The sequence below is a fragment of the Cheilinus undulatus genome, linkage group 15 (assembly GCF_018320785.1).
Source record: "Cheilinus undulatus linkage group 15, ASM1832078v1, whole genome shotgun sequence".
In the NCBI taxonomy this organism is placed as follows: Eukaryota; Metazoa; Chordata; class Actinopteri; order Labriformes; family Labridae; genus Cheilinus; species Cheilinus undulatus.
In genome coordinates, this window is record NC_054879.1 from 10,478,591 (window position 1) to 10,494,753 (window position 16,163).

At 40.1% G+C, this 16,163-nt stretch overlaps 1 protein-coding gene across 17 annotated transcripts in view; it reads right to left on the minus strand.

Annotated features, from left to right (window-relative positions):
- LOC121522712 (obscurin-like protein 1) overlaps positions 1 to 12,539 on the minus strand; it is a 54,881-nt gene extending 42,342 nt beyond the window's left edge. For 9 of the 17 annotated variants that reach the window (XM_041807328.1, XM_041807327.1, XM_041807320.1 and 6 more), the window contains exons 1-13: positions 12,259 to 12,539; positions 9,836 to 10,957; positions 8,064 to 8,333; positions 4,747 to 5,007; positions 4,328 to 4,639; positions 3,954 to 4,220; positions 3,131 to 3,406; positions 2,673 to 2,948; positions 2,155 to 2,430; positions 1,600 to 1,875; positions 988 to 1,266; positions 537 to 803; positions 337 to 432 (exon numbers count right to left, since the gene is read on the minus strand). In XM_041807328.1, the coding sequence (XP_041663262.1) occupies positions 337 to 432; positions 537 to 803; positions 988 to 1,266; positions 1,600 to 1,875; positions 2,155 to 2,430; positions 2,673 to 2,948; positions 3,131 to 3,406; positions 3,954 to 4,220; positions 4,328 to 4,639; positions 4,747 to 5,007; positions 8,064 to 8,333; positions 9,836 to 10,850 (3,871 nt within the window). In that variant the 5' untranslated portion in view covers positions 10,851 to 10,957; positions 12,259 to 12,539. The remainder of the gene's footprint in view (positions 1 to 336; positions 433 to 536; positions 804 to 987; positions 1,267 to 1,599; positions 1,876 to 2,154; positions 2,431 to 2,672; positions 2,949 to 3,130; positions 3,407 to 3,953; positions 4,221 to 4,327; positions 4,640 to 4,746; positions 5,008 to 8,063; positions 8,334 to 9,835; positions 10,958 to 12,258) is intronic. The other 8 variants (XM_041807330.1, XM_041807325.1, XM_041807316.1 and 5 more) reach the window with 7 other exon arrangements.
- Between the last annotated feature and the right edge of the window lie 3,624 nt (positions 12,540 to 16,163).

The following is a 16,163-nucleotide window of genomic DNA, read 5'->3' on the forward strand; positions in this document are numbered from 1 at the left end:
TCTGGCGGTCAATAAGAGATAAGATGGACTTTTAAAGATTTGCAAGCTGCTTGTTACAAGCAAAGATGGCTATTAAGATGAAGAATTATTTGACAGACAACATATATGTTAGTATGAGGAGCAGCTATTCAGCTACTAACATCCACATGATGGATTAAGAGCCAAGAACTGCAAAAGATTACATGAGATCAGAATTCAAAATGAGATAAAGCAATCTTTAAAGAAAAGTACAGATGCCTTTGATGATTTGGCTAACGGAAAAATGCACCACTACAGTTATTGGCATGTATGTGCTGGGTTAAGATGGATGACTTATGTTGAAATATATCAAATCACCTTTGACATCAAGAGTGTTTTGGGAAGATTCATCAGCTATCTCACCAATCCTGTAACCAAAGTGACTGCTCTGCTGTTTGGACAAAGCCTGCTCTGCTGTTTGGACAAAGCCAAAAAGAAAACAATGAGCTGGGTGATAGTTTCACGTAGGAAACTAAATACTTGATTCTTAATTGTGCAGGTACAACGTGGAACACCACCTTTCTTCTCTGCACCTAGCTGTGCCTCCCCAGACGTTTCACAGCCAAACCTCCCATCACCAGACAAGTCATAAGACTGGAGGGGCAAAGCTTGGCTGCTGCTCTGTGATACACAGTCACCTTCCCTTTTTGGATAGATCTGGGTTCCATCTTTGTACCAGCAGGCTTTGGCAATGGGATCGGAAATCTCGAATTGCTGAACGATTGGGCAATGCGCCTCAGCTGACTTCACAACATCAGGATCAAGCAGATATGTTGGAGTTGGCACTACAGACAGTCATTGGAAGGATATTATGAGCATTACTCTAAATTTTCGGAACACTGGCTGAAAAAATATCATCAAAACTTCACACATATTAGTTCTGCCTTGTAACAAATAAGAAGACATACAAAAGCTACATACATTGTTAGTAATGACTAGGATATAAAACATTGACCAAAATAAAATCACCTTGGTTTTTTACTATTAATTGGGCAACATCATCTGCTGTTGCACAATAGTATGCTCCAGAGTTTGATGGATGAGTTGGTTCAATAACAAGCGTCTTCTTGATGCCTTCCATTTCAAAATCAGGCTCTCTATTTGAGTCATGCTCTTTGTCTTTCTGCAGTGACACCTGGAATGCAGGTTCTGAGGTTTCGCATGTTGCTTCAGTTGGACAGGACACTCCAAGTGACTGCGTCTCCACAACCTCTGGCGAGGGCAAGGGTGACAACAGCGGCGTTGGAGCTAAAGATGATGATTCATATTATAATAGTAGTCTGAACAGTGGATAATTACAGTCTGATTTCAGAGTCATAAATTTAGCTTTCCCAGACAGGAAACTAAGCTGCCATATGGGCAAATTCCACAAGGGAAACTCACATTTTCAAGGATTACATTAAGATATTCCTTATGTCAGTAGAGATTAAATGGACCATTGTTTAAGGAAGAGTTACAACTTCACACAAAACACCACTTGAACACAGACAGACAATTGCACACTGTAAATGTTAGTTGCATCTACTCTCTAGAAAGCTCTAGGATTTGCTTTAAAATTCAGCAAATTGAAATAAAAATCACCTTTGATATCCACAGTGAAGTGGATATTGTCATCAGATGTTTCACAGGTGTATAGCCCTGAGTGCAAAAGCTCAGTAGATGGGATAATGAGTCTTCTCAATGTGCCATTACTTTGTATATCCCAACCATTCTGGGGAAAGAGCTGTACACCATCTTTATACCAGCAGACTGGCACGTTGGGGTCTGCGACCTCACATTTCAGCTCCAAAAGTTTGCCCGCTTCAAGTGACTTGGTTCTCTCAACATCATAGGAAGTGGAGTATACCACTGGTAAGGCTAGCATTGGAAATTCAGGAAAACTATATAAAATCAAGACTAAGGACAGGAATAATTTACAAAAATAAAACTGCTGAGAACAATATGAAAAGGGGTTCTGAGAGTTTGAATTCAAGGCACAAAAAGTGATTAGAACTACCTGGTTAAAAATTCTTAGAGGTTATGTGCATGAAACAGTCCTTCAAACCACATACAGTAGAAGCAGGGGTTATTAGTTGCATCTAGGAAGAGGATGGTGGGTTACTCTATTAACGCACAAGATATAAAGTGTAAAGTCACCTTTTATCTCCACTTGAAACTCCATGGTATCATCCTGTGTGGTGCACCTGTATACACCAGAGTGGGACAGCTCTGCAGACTGAATAACTAATGTCCTGTTGTTGCCATCTGAGTTGATTTCTAATCCAGAATTTGAAACGAGCAGACTGTCATCCTTGTACCAGCAAACATGGGCCTCGGGATCCGACACCACGCTCTGGAGTACAATAGGGCTGCCTGCTTCGATCGACTTGGTCCTCATTTCTTCAGGAATTGCTGAGAACTTCACAGGTGGAGCTATAGATATGTTTAGATCTTATGTCAACCTCATGCCAGCCCTTAAGATTATTAATCAGTGTTTACTAGCAGGTACATTGCTAACATGCTGTAATGCAATCAAAGAATTTGACAGCTTCATTGCACTTTTAATGAGTGCTAAGAAAGAAGGCAACATATAAGAGTGTCAACAGAGTGAGTTAGTTGCGTTGCTGAAGAGAGCGTGTTAATATTTCAAGTGACATTCAGGTAAAACAAATCACCTTTGATGTCGACACTGAACATGACGGTATCACCCTTTGTCTTGCAGCAATATAACCCAGAGTGGAAATATTCTGCCGAGTGGACAATCAGTGTTCTTGCCAAGCCTTCAGCTAGAATATCTAGTCCAGTTTGAGGATGGAGCTTTGACCCATCTTTAAACCAGTGCACCTGGGCTGAAGGATCTGAGAGCTCACATTGTAAAACAATGGGGCAGCCTGCTTGGATGGTTTTGTTCCTTTCAGCTTCTGGAATTGCTGAAAACCTCACAGGTGGGGCTATGGATATTTAGATATTTCAATGGTTAAGATGTAAAAGCAAATATCTCTTGATAAGTCAGACTTTAGAAAGAAAGTATCTAAAAAGATTAAAAGAAGATAAGAAAAAAGGGGTAAAAAGTGACAGGAAAGATGGTTAGTCTTGGAAGATATCAGTACTGTAAGAAACTCAATCCACTTACCCTCTACTTCTACATTGAACCTGATGACATCATCAATAGCGTCGCAGCAATAAACTCCAGAATGTGATAATTCTGCTGATTGGATGACAATCCTTCTCATGGTGCCCTCTGATTGGATATGAAGACCCTCTGTTGTTTGTAATTCCACCCCATTCTTGTACCAGTGCACTGGAGCTGCAGGGTCTGACAGCTCACAGTACAGCACAATGGGGTTCCCAATTTCTACAAATTTGTTTCGATCCATTTCTGACATAGGTGAAAACTTCACAAGAGGAGCTGCAAATTTAAGAAAAACAATTTACAAACGTTTTGTTTGACTTTGCCCTCTCAGTGAATGACAGGAGACTATGTGCTACAGTCATTTGTATTGGTTGTGCCAGAAAATATTTCACCTGCTGTTCATATGCAGTACATTTAAAAAAAGAAAACAAAAATCCCAATTAGGGATGCACCGATGCACTGGTTTAACATCGGTATAGGTTGCCACTGTTCCTGTAAACAAACATTGGCAAATAACGTGGCATAAACATATCAGCTGCCAATGTTGATCGTGTCCAATCAACTTAATGCTTGCATGTAGTGTACCTAAGCAAGTTTTTTATTAGGCAGAAGAAATCACTTGTTGGAAAAACTCTGAACATGGGGAGAAAATGATGACAAAGTGGGAACAAACATCGGTATAAACATTGGCTTTTGCCAGGTCATTTTAATATTAGTACTGGCCCCAATTTTGACAATCGGTGCATCTCTAATCCCAGTGAATCCTACACTGCTGTTGATGCATACTTGGTATGAGCTAATCATTACATTGATCTGGACTTACCTTGAATGTACAATGCTGCAGAATCCCGGATGCCATAGGCAATAAATGTGATCTCAGCACCATTGTCTGTATCACGTACTCCTCGAATTCGAAGAGATTGGTGTGTTCTTGATCGACGCATTGAATAACGCTCATCCTCCTGGAGCTGAGTTCCGTTTAAGAACCACGTTCCAATAACCGATGCTGAGAGCTCAATTGAGAAGAGAGCATCTTGGCCCTCTGGCACCAGGGCATCTTGTAAAGGGGCTTGTATTCTAGCAACTGGAACTGGAGAACAAAATTAATTTATGAGCAAGTTTTTCTTCAAAGTTGCTGCATTTGAATGAATTGACTATAATTAATTTATTGTTGCTGAACTTAATAACAAGACTTACCTAAGTGAACAGCCCTAGGGAACTCAACATTGTTGCTCTTCCCATATTTGTTCACACTGCAAATACGGAAGCGATAATCGGCCTCACACGGCACACTGTCACCAAGGATCTCCACAGCTGTCGCAGAGTCGGTTGTCAGGCACTGCAGCCACTCCTGTGAGCCAGTGCCCACTTCCTGTCGCTCAAGCACATATCCAGATGGAGGGTTCTTTCGTGAGTCCTGAGCAGGAACCCATGAAAGCAGAGCTGCATTAGCACGCTCTGTGTTGATCTGCACACCCACGGGACAGCTGGGAGGACAATGTCGTGCAGCTGAAACAGGAAAACCAATTATACTGTGATGCCCCATTGGACTTGACAAACCAAAACATGTTAAGTGGTTTCATATAATATTGGAAAATGGTTTCAAAGGATCCTACCTTTAACTCGTAGCTGAGAGGAAGTCTTGGATTTGCCTACGAGGAAAGTCACAAGGCCAGAGTCTTGAGGCATTGTATTAACAAAGACCAGGATGTGAGTGCGACCAAAGGACTTCAGGATGGTCTGATGTGTTTCACGGAGCTCTACGCCATCTTTGTACCAATGTATATCCATTTCTTCTTTTTCAACTTCAACACAAAAGGCGGCATTTTCACCTTCCAATACATCCACTTTTCTTGGAAGCTTGCGCAAAATTGTCCCTGCAAAGAAACACGATAAAGTCAGAGACTCCTTTACAAATTAAAAATTGCACAGTTATAATATAATTTACAATTTGTACAAATGAAACAAAATTATACAGTGCTGTAAAAAGTATTAGCCCCCTTCCTTATATCTTTTTTTTTTTTTTTTTAATATTTGGCACACTAAAATGTTAGTGTAGCCTAAGATAATAACGTAAGATAATAGAAAATTGAGTTTTTAAATGATGAGTTCATCTATTAAGGGAAGCCATACAAACCCTGGAACTATGTGAAAAAGTAACTTCCCCCTTGTTCAATCACAAATTAACTGTGATTAACCACATTTTTTGGAAAGCTGAGTTCAATTTCACTAGCCACACCCAGTCCTGATTACTGCCAGACCTGTTAAATCCAGAGATTACCTAATAGAACCTGTCTCACCAAGGGAAGTAGGCTACAGATCTCAAAAAGCAACACAAGTCACAGGACGTGATGTATGGTGTCACATAACCAGTCACTCCGGGATAACATGGCTTGATACATGTGTACAGAAGTGGAGACGAGACTTTTCTTAACATCATATTTATACCCTTATCCGCGGCTTTTGCCATACATATGGACTTTGCCTCTGAACTATCATCTGTTGCATTCATCATTTGTTCAAAATTATCAAGGTAACCGCTGTAGATGTAGTCATAACCGTACCAACACACAACAGATTTTGAGCGTCCAGCAGTGGATTCACACAAGATGAGATTTTACGAGATTTGCGAGGCTCATTCCCAAAACTACCTTAAATGGAAACACATTCAAAGCACAGTTGAACTTAGTCAAAATTTAAAAAAATATTGCTTTTATTTTGCGAAATTCAAGAACAGATGAGAAACAAAATCATTGACATCTATCAGTCTGGAAAGGGTTACAAAGCCATTTCCAAGGCTTTTGGGTTCCAGCAAACCACAGCGAGCCATTACCCATGAATGGAGAAAACTTGGAACGGTAGTGAACCCTTCCAGGAGTGACTAGCCTTTGAAAATGACTCGAAGAGTGCATCAGCAACTCATCCAGGAAGTCATAAAAGAACCCAGAAGAACATCTGAAGACCTGCAGGCCTCACAGTGTTAATGATTCAACAATAAGAATGAGACTGGGCAAAAATGGCATCCATGAGAGAGTTCCAAAACCACCTCTGACAAAAAAAGAACACAACAGTTTATCTCTCATTTGACGAACATCTTGATGATCCTCAATACTTTTGTGTAAATATTCTGCAGACTAATGAGACAGAAGTTGAACTTCTTTCTGTTACATCTGGTGTAAAACTAACACAACATCTCATCAGGAGAACATCATGCCAGCAGTCAAACATGGCGGTGATATTGTGATAGTCTGGGGCTGCTATGCTGCTTCGGGTCCTGGACCACTTGGTGTAATTGATGAAACCTTGAATTTTGCTTTCTACCAGGAAATCCTGAAGGGGAATATCCATCTGTTTATGACAACAAGCTCAAGCACACTTCAGTTAAAAACTCTGTTAAGTGAAAATAGATCTGCGTTTAGGTTTGTTGTATGACAGGTCACTGTGTTATGAACCCCTAAATCAAATTTAAGCCAACTAAAACATCTCTAAGTTTTTGAAATTAAACTTCAATTGGGGCAGTAAAATCTGTTCCTAGATGATGTGGGTGTCTGTTGAATAAGCTGAAGCCACGCCCACTCAGGACTTTGGATTTCACTTTACAGGCTTTTTAAGCAGCAGGAAAATGATCCAAAACAGACTAACAAGTCCACCTCTGAATGGCTAAAATCTGTATGTTGTGACAAGCTCTATTGCTAAGAAGTCATTTCTCAGTGCCAAAATACAGTAACTTTAAAATCCAGTGATTAAGCTGCACTTGCAGCTACACATGAGTAGATGTAATACAGGGGAACCAGATTGAACTGAACGAGTGACACAGCTGCACACAAACTTTGGGTCGTGGACTTCGAACAAAATGAAAATTGTCACACAAGAGGATGGTCTAAACCATTTTTCCCTTTTTAAAAACAGGCTGTGGCTTATGTACTGGGGCAATACACAAGCTGGATTTTACAGCTCCAGTAAATACAAAAATCAAACAAATACAAATACAACACTGCTATGGCACATATTTGCCTTAGGCAGGGCAACAAAGTTTCTCCATAGGTTAAGGAAAGAATTGTGACTTACTTTTGTAAAGGCTAAGGGGCCTGCAGCCAAGGGGACCTAGATGAAAACTGCACCCTTGAGTTCCTCCTTTACACCCTTCCTTTACAGGCTTCCATTCAAAGATATGACAATGTCGCAATATTTCCTTATGGGAATGCATGATATTGGATTTTTACTATGGATGCACGCCGTTGAATTGTTGTCCATATGCTAATATTTCCAAATTCATTTCGCCGACAAGACATACACATATCTTTTCTTACTAAAAACACCCACCAAGTGTCTCCGGTGCAGACAGAGGCTGACTCAAGCAGAGCTGAGAGAGGAATGAGGAAGTAGACAGTCTGGTAGGCTTTTTTTTTTTTTTTTTTTTTTTTTAACACATGGGGCTTCATCTAAAATGTACAGGACTCATGCTGGGACCCCATGCTGTGTGTTGGGTCCCTGGCAAGCATCTAAAGCTGATGGTGCAGCTCTACATTTTGTCAATTTTAGACTGTTAAATGATTTATCCTGCCAGTGTGCCACAATATATCGGCTGTTAATAGCAGCAAAAATGTTCATATGTGCTGATACTGATATCATGCTGATAATATTGTGTCCTTTGTCTTTCTGCATCCAGAGTTTCCAGGCCTTATTTGCTGTATTAATGTATGTATCAACAAGTTCCCATAATTGGAAAAAACAAATATCAGAGTTAGAGAAAAAAATTTAAAAAGTGCACCATGCAAAAGACATCAGTACAAATTTTTGGTCTGAGACTTATTTCAAGCCTGTGCAATTTAGGTGAAACAAGGAAAAAGCAATGGGGCTTTATAATGTCAATCTGATTGCATGTTTTATGTTTAATATGTTTTTCATGCAGGTTTTTACATCAGCGTTTTACCTTTCACAGCAACCTCTGCAATGCTTCTCCCCCCGTCGGGCATCTCGCAGAGGTAAATCCCATCGTCGTCCACCCCGATGTCACGGATAGTTAGCCGTCGTTTTGTTCCCCACTCCTCCATTCCATATTTGGCCCCTGGCTGCAGTCGCCTATCCTCCAGATACCATGTGATGGGAACAGAGTCCTCTGGAACTTCACACTCCAGAATTGCCAAATCTCGTTCCCATACCTCTAGATCAATGAGGGGCTGCTTGAACCGCACAGGCGGCTCTGAAAGCAAAAAAGACAAACATCAGTTTTAAGAAGCTGTTATTGTGTCTGCAGCTGCTGTTAGAAATTTATCTTGTGAGTTTATATTCAATTCTATTAACTAAGTGGCATTACTTTATCATTTAAAGTCTGCAGGCTGTCTATTGTGGGAAGATTCACACAGTAGATCATTTATGTCCTTGTAGTAAACACTGTAAATTGAAATATATTTGGCAGTAAATTCCAGTGAAGCAAACAAGATAAGCAAAATCATGAGACAAGTGGCCAATTTAGCTGAGGAATGGAAAGGTCATTAACACATCAGGGTGTTAGATAGGAAATAAACTGTCTGTAACTGACACCATCAGACAGAACCAGACAGTTGTAAACAAAAGAATGTGAACTGCATTTAGTAGTCTGTGTGCAAAGCTCTATATGTTTTTTGTCTTGTTTTAAGTCCACATTATTACAAAGACAACTGACAAAATACCTTCCCCATGTACTATCTTAATTGCCTTTAAATCTGACGACAATCCCTCCCTGACAATTAATCCTACATCCTCATTATTTGCTTTACTTCAGACTCATACAATACGTTCTGTTGGAGCCATGAGTTTGGACTTCTCTGGGCCATGTGAGAAATACGATCCCCTTTGCAAAGACTTCGATCACATGGACAAACCCCCACCCTCCAGGACCTTTCACAAGTTAAGTGACTCTGCAGACATCATACTGCTGCTGGAATCCACCTCGGCTGATGAACTTTGCCAGTTTAGATGGCTCTTGGCTCAAATTTAAGATCGTTAATGCATTTCATTAATCCTCCGCTGAACACATGATTGATTGGCTCTTAATGAAGCTAGTGTCAAATGGTGCAATCACTGATTATATTTGCTGCTCACCAACCTGCTGACCTGGCCTTTTATAAAGTACTGAGTGATGATGCAAAGCTTAATGTCCTGATCCTTAATTAGTCATTTGTAAGCAGAAACCTGCCTCATGCAATTAGTGTTAGTGTACTGTTTGCTTCTGAAGAGTAATAGTCATCCTTGTCACAATAACCATTATTTTTATAAGTGAGATATTTATTTGAGTTATTAAATTAGGCTTTTGATCTAGACAGAAGATTAGAGCACTACAATACAGAACAACAATGCTATTTTACCCTTCGCTGTGGAAACTGTGTTTTTCTATGTTCTTCAGTATATTGAAACAAAGTCATTCTATATAAACTGCTATTTTGAGGCCCTGTGATATCTCTATAAAACTTTCTATAGTTGCTCTTTGCCCTCCCTCTCTGGCCTTCCCCCAATAAATGATCTCAGTGTACCTCTTTGAATATATCTCACTGACATCATGCTCGCGTCAAATGGATAGAAACCTTATACTGTTCGCCACCACACCCTGACTCACTGCTTTACAAACTGCACAAACCATAACAGGCTGCAACTGTGTCTGCATTCACGTCTTACAATTCAAGACATGTTAAAACTCTGAAGCCACAAAAATTGATCAGGACTTACCCTTTACAGAGAGGTGTACAGCACTGAGGGTCTGGCCCGCAGTATTTGACGCAGCACAAACATAAACTCCATTATCCTTCTGCTTACAGTACAGAACTTTAAGTGTGAAGTATCCCTCTCTGTCCTCGTATAACAAATACCTCCTTCCAGACAGTATCAGTCTGCCGTCTTTCCTCCAAATGATCTCTGGTTTGGGTTTCCCAGTCACAAAGCAACGGAATTTGGCATGTTTTCCCTCTGTCACTGCAAACATTTTCACTTTAGTTGACTTGGTCATGGCGTCATCTTTGAGCCGGTTTGGCACTTGCCTCCCACTCCTTTGTTTTCCCTGGTGAGTTTTCCAGGGACCATTTGTGTAGCCGTTACGATTTCCTTCATCCTCATGTCCTGGGCCTGCGTCAACAAGCAACACAGCTCCTGCTAAAGCTTCTCCATACTCATTCCTAGCTTTGCATGTATACACACCACCATCAGGTGCACGAGTCTTAAAGATCTTGAGCTGGAACCATCCACCATCCTGGTACCCTACACTGAAATGTGTGCTTTCAAATATTTCATTGAGTTTTCTACCGTCTTTTTCCCAGACGACCTCTGGTCGTGGGTTTCCCCAGAGTTTACATGAGAATACAGCATCTTCCCCTCGACCAGCGCGAGTGGAGAGAGGCTTGATGAGGAATCGTGGCTTATTCTCCTCTCTTAGCTCCATCTCTTGTGCTTCACCTTCCACCTTTAATGTGGCCGCGGCGTATGTTTCCCCAATACTGTTTTTTGCTTTGCAAATATACTGGCCACTGTCCTCTGTTGTCACAGCTGAAATAATGAGATTGTAAACATTTCCATCCTCAAAGACCCTGTATCGTCCTTGTGGGTCAATCTTTTCATTGTTTCGCTCCCAGATAACGGCTGGCCTTGGATCCCCGCCTATTTGGCACTTTAGGACTGCATCAGTTCCACTTTGTACCACCACAGGCCGTGGATAGGCCAAGAAACGAGGCGCACCTCCAAACACGTCCATCCCTGCTTCTTTGTCAGCTTCTTCTCACAGTAAGCAGTCCAGGAGTGTAATAATGGTGAGCTATTCACTGGGGCAGGATGGCCCAACTTCTGCACTGGAAATTTCTGCTAAAAGATGAAACAGATGCAAAATTTGAATACTAAACAGTTTGATTGTGTCAGAGTATATTTTCAGAAAAAAAAGTTACATTTCAATCTATGCAAACCTTTTGGGAGATCTCCAATCATATAAATGACTGTTTATTAAATGATGATACAATAAGCCTTCCATTAATAAGGAAATTAACCCCAATAATTTGGAATGGAAGTGAAGCTTCTGTCATTGAGACACTCAGCCTTTACGTGCATTTGTGGCAGCACGGACGGTTGGTATGATTATTAGGTCTAATTGAATTAGATCTGTCTGCATGAGAGAAAAACACATGCGAGCAGTGTGAGGGGAACATCCTAAGTCCTATTGCAACAGCAGCCACAACACATAGCCAGTACAGCTGGTGCTGTATTTCAATGGGAAAGTGCTTAATATAGTACACCCTAAATAAAGACTTGCGAGGGAGTGTGTGTCAGGTATCACAAAGAAGGCTCTAAAACCCGCGTGCTCACACAAACACAGGCTGAAATCGCAGTCTGCCCACCCAAGAGACCTTGCAGTCAAAATACGCCGAGCTTCCATCACACCCTTTGTTGGCAAGTCTGTCAGGGAGTTCCTTCTCTAAATTTGACTCTTGAAATAGTTTTTATTCGTCATGTTCATAAATAGGAGTTCTAGAAATACTGTTTGTGTTTCACTTTATTCAGTTTCCTGCTCTAAATCATTATCAACTTTTCAACATCAGTGTAATTCAAGTTTGCTTAAGACTTTTCCCTGTGGAGAAATCACACAATAAAATCAAATAAATGAAAAACTATATTTGTACATAAGTCAGATGAGTTTATGAGGGATTGCAGCTTCAATTTTGCTGTGGTAACTTTGACTTATTGGAAAACAGAGTTTCAGATAATAAAAAGCAAAATCACGTTGATGTATATGGAGTAAATTTGTTGCCATCCTAGTTTGCATTTAAAAAAAAATGTGCATAAAAGTTCTATTTACTTGATGCTAGGGCAAGTTCACACCAAAAAACATGGTCGAACTCGTGAAAACTGATCAGTTGAATGTTGATTGCATTAGCTGTGTTGTTTTGAAACTGATTTAACATAAATGGATTTCAACATGAATTTTAACACTTGCAAAAAATCTAATTTTCTACATTGCAGGATGTTTTATCACCATAGTTTGGAAAAGTTCTTCAATATTCCCTTTGGAGCTGTAAAGAGAGGAGATTAACCTCTGTGTTTACTCGTCTCATTTAATTGGAATGACCTCTGCCCCTTGTGAAGCTGTGCTGTGTACCCCTCACATGACCTACCTCGCTTCAGTTGCAGGGAACGACCGTCAACATACATTCCGCACTTGCAATCTCTTTCCGAGGTAAGAAGCAATGCCACTTGTCTCCAGAAGGCTGAGTTATGTCCCAAGTTGACTTCGAATCCAGACACATGCTCTCCTCAGAGATCAAAACTTTTACTCCGGTACATCTTTGAAGAACAGAAATCAGAAGTTCAGTATCCACAGCAGCTTCTCGTTTAACAACTTCAGTGTGGTTCCCCAATCTCTGTGTCGCTCAGGCCTCAGACACCCCAAGTGTCATTGTTCATGGAATACCGTTAAATGCTTTTGCAGCTGCTGCTGTCCCCTAAAAATACTGGCTGCCTCGATGACAGCAGTGAAGATAAGTCAGGCACTTCCATTCACTTGCCAGCAGGGGCTAAAGATAGTTCAGGTGGCCACTGCAGGCTGGACTGCTTAGCTTACTTGAGGCTTTGCAATAAAAATGTAAAGAGAAGAACAGGCTTCTGGTCTCAAAACATTTTAAAGCCCCCTTTAATGTAATCCCCAATATACTGCTTGATTTACAAGTAGTCCATACATGATTCAGTCCAGCATTCACACATCGTGTACCACGAGACCATGAGCTTACTGACAGAGAGAAGTATTGTTTAGTAAATTTTAAAATGTTCCTAAATGTATGCCTTCTATACAGAAGAGTGATAATATAATTACACTAGGGGCAAAAACATAAAAAATAAGTTATTTGTACTGTACACAATCATATCCTCCAGTCATGTAATCTGAACATAATGCAATGATTGGATAACCTGTCTGTCTACCTACTTATTTGTATACCTGCATGCACATATTTGCATGAGCAGACTCTTCCATAAGCTTGAATAAGTTTAAAATAGCAGGGAAATGTGGTGATATAAACAAAAATGGGCTCCCTGCAATCTCTGTTTGAGCTTGACTAGTATTAGTTATGATGAGGCACTCTCTATTTTCAATGTGTTTTTGAAGGCAGCTGTATCTTAATTTTAAGGAGGTTCTTGCAATATCTAGCTAAACTGTTGAGGCTGATTTCTCCAAGGTTGCCTACCACTTTAATTCAAAATAATACTCAAGATGAAGACAAGGAGAGAAATGAATTAATCTCAGTAAATTAGAATATCATCAAAAAGTTGATTCATTTCAATAATTAGATTCAAAAAGTAAAAACTCATATTATATAGATTCATTACACATAGACTGACGTATTTTAAGTGTTTATTTCTTTTCATTTAGATGATTACGGCTTACAGCTAATGAAAACCCAAAATTCAGTATCAGAAATTCAAAATATCGTGAAAACGTTCAACTTTGGAGGCTGATGGTGTCACACTCTAATCACCTGCAAAGGTTTCCTGAGCCTTTAAATGGTCTCTCAGTCTGGATCAGTAGCCTGCGCAATCACGGGGAAGGCTGTTGACTTGACAGATGTCCAGAAGACGATCATTGACACCCTACACCAAGTTGACAAAGCAATCTGGGATCACTTGCAACATTATTCATCACCATCATTGTGTGAATATCATCCATGAATGAAAAACAGAGGTTTACCCTTTGGTAAATACACCTTGTGGTGTGCAGTTTTTCTTAAAAACACTCCTCAATTCAAAATAAGAGAGCAGCTTATATCCTATCATTTTGGAAAAATGTTTTGTGGGGCCAGAACATTACCCAGGTCTAGGGTGGGTGGGGTAGGTTTACATAGCAATGAGTGAGCTTGGGGAACAGAGTGGGCAGTGATGCCAGATTAATTGTGATCTATTACAAGTAAGCAGCAAAAAAACACATTGAGATACAGCAACAGAACGGCAGCTTCTAGTAGTGGTTCATGCTTTCTTGTATAGCAGTCTTTGACTTAACATCCAGTCTTTCACAACAAAAACAAACACTTTGAAACTTTCATAGTGGATATGGACTGTTACAACTGTAAAAATAAAAGGTTTCTCTGTATTTGAATTTGTATATGGGGTGTCTCTAATTGTCCTCCAAGGGGAAGGTAAAATCACTCTTAAAACACCTCACACTACAGGCAAATCTGTCAAGATACAGAACCATTGGATAATCAGGCCTTTGCTGACTTTGGAGTTACAAAGATTTTGGCTGATGAGATCTTTGTAACTCACTCATTATCTCTGCATGACATTAGGAACGTCAGGCTTTGTAAGCTAACAGCATAACACACCTTCATCTCTGGCTAAACTGCTAAGATTTTCAGGGCACTTTGGAGTTTGCATGAAGATTTTCCAAACAAGGAAGTGTTGAATAAAAGATTATGTTTTAGGTATGCTAAATCCTTTTTATTTTTTATTCTAAACTCTTCTTTCATTTATTTGAATCCCTGACATTAGCTAAGCTCCTTTCTAAGCAGAGGGTGCCTTTCATAATTTTGGCAGTAATGGAATCAACCCAAGGATAGTCATGTGATGAAGTGTTGCAACACCAACAGCCGCTGGTGCCAGTGCCTTGAGCACTAATTTGATCATAGCAATGTGTATTCTTGTGCTCAAGTCATTGCTTAGTGTTGGAGAAAGAATCATGTAAACAAAAAAATATATATATATCCTTTTTTCTTTGTCAACTTCTGAGCTCAGTCCTTCAATTCATTAACTTTTAGTGCTAAAGAAGAACAAGTATTTGGTAACATGCAAACATGTCGTATTATGACATGCTTTGACCGACTACAGTAAAGACTATCACGTGTTGACAAGTTCAATGGAGCACACGTGCTTTACTTTACAAGCTAGTTATCTGCATTTAAAAAATACTTATGCAAGCACACTTGTGTCAGATGAAGAGGTGTCTTCTGTGGCATCTGTGTTTATCAGTTTTATTTTGAAACAGGTGAAGAAACACTGAAATTGTTTACTAGGTCTAAGGTGGCAAGACACCACTATTAAAACACTGAATATGCAATAATGTCATTCAACAAGGACACAAATTTGGCAGCAGAATCGCACCTGTTTGAAATATTTTATGTTAATCAACCATTTACATTTATATATGAACATGTAAGTGTATCACTTGTTCAGCTAAAGCTATTAGATATGTTACTGTTAGAAAAATAATCTACATGTCTACCAAGTTGTGTGAGCTGCAGTTGTTGAATAAATATATATAATGGAGTAAAAGTGCAAGTATCTTAAAATTGCACTACTGGGGCAACATCTGGCAGGCAGACAACTTGAGTTGTGCTAATTACCTGACACACATCCTCATTAGTGGTCTATCTAAGCTGCAAGATTTCCAGTCTCTCCCTCTGCCCTGCCGTTGCCTGTGCTACACTGCATTAGTACTTTGCCTTTGATTTTATCCCTACTGCTGCTCCAGCACTTACCTGTAGGCTGTCACTGGAGGTTCAAAATTCTCTCATCACTCCTCCATTTCTGCATGTAAGGTAAATCTGCCAGGAGTGATAAGGTCTGATTCTGGATGCCAAACATAAACTATGTTCTGCTACTGCAATAATTTGAACCCTGACCGATCATGCCTCAGTAGGAAGAGTTGGTCATCTCACAACTGGAAGGCACTGGGTTCAATCACCAGCTTACACCTACCAGCACATGTTTACGTGTCCGTAGAAAACACCCCAATTTTATACCACAGGTGCATTAGTTCATATCAGTAAGTATGGATGTGTATGAGTTAGGGATGTTCCTAGGTGACTAATTTCACATCCAGTCACCGCAAGTTATGATTGCATTAAGCCAACTCGTCTAAGGACAAGTAAACACATTCTGAAAACAACTTCAAACAGTACCGGTTCCCACCATGGTGCTGAGAATTTGATTTGCAGAATGTGGGTAACACCAGCAGCACTAACACAAAGCAGGGCACAGAGAAGTTCACCTTGGAAGAGTAATTTATCAATCTGCTGACTGTGAGGCTGTGATC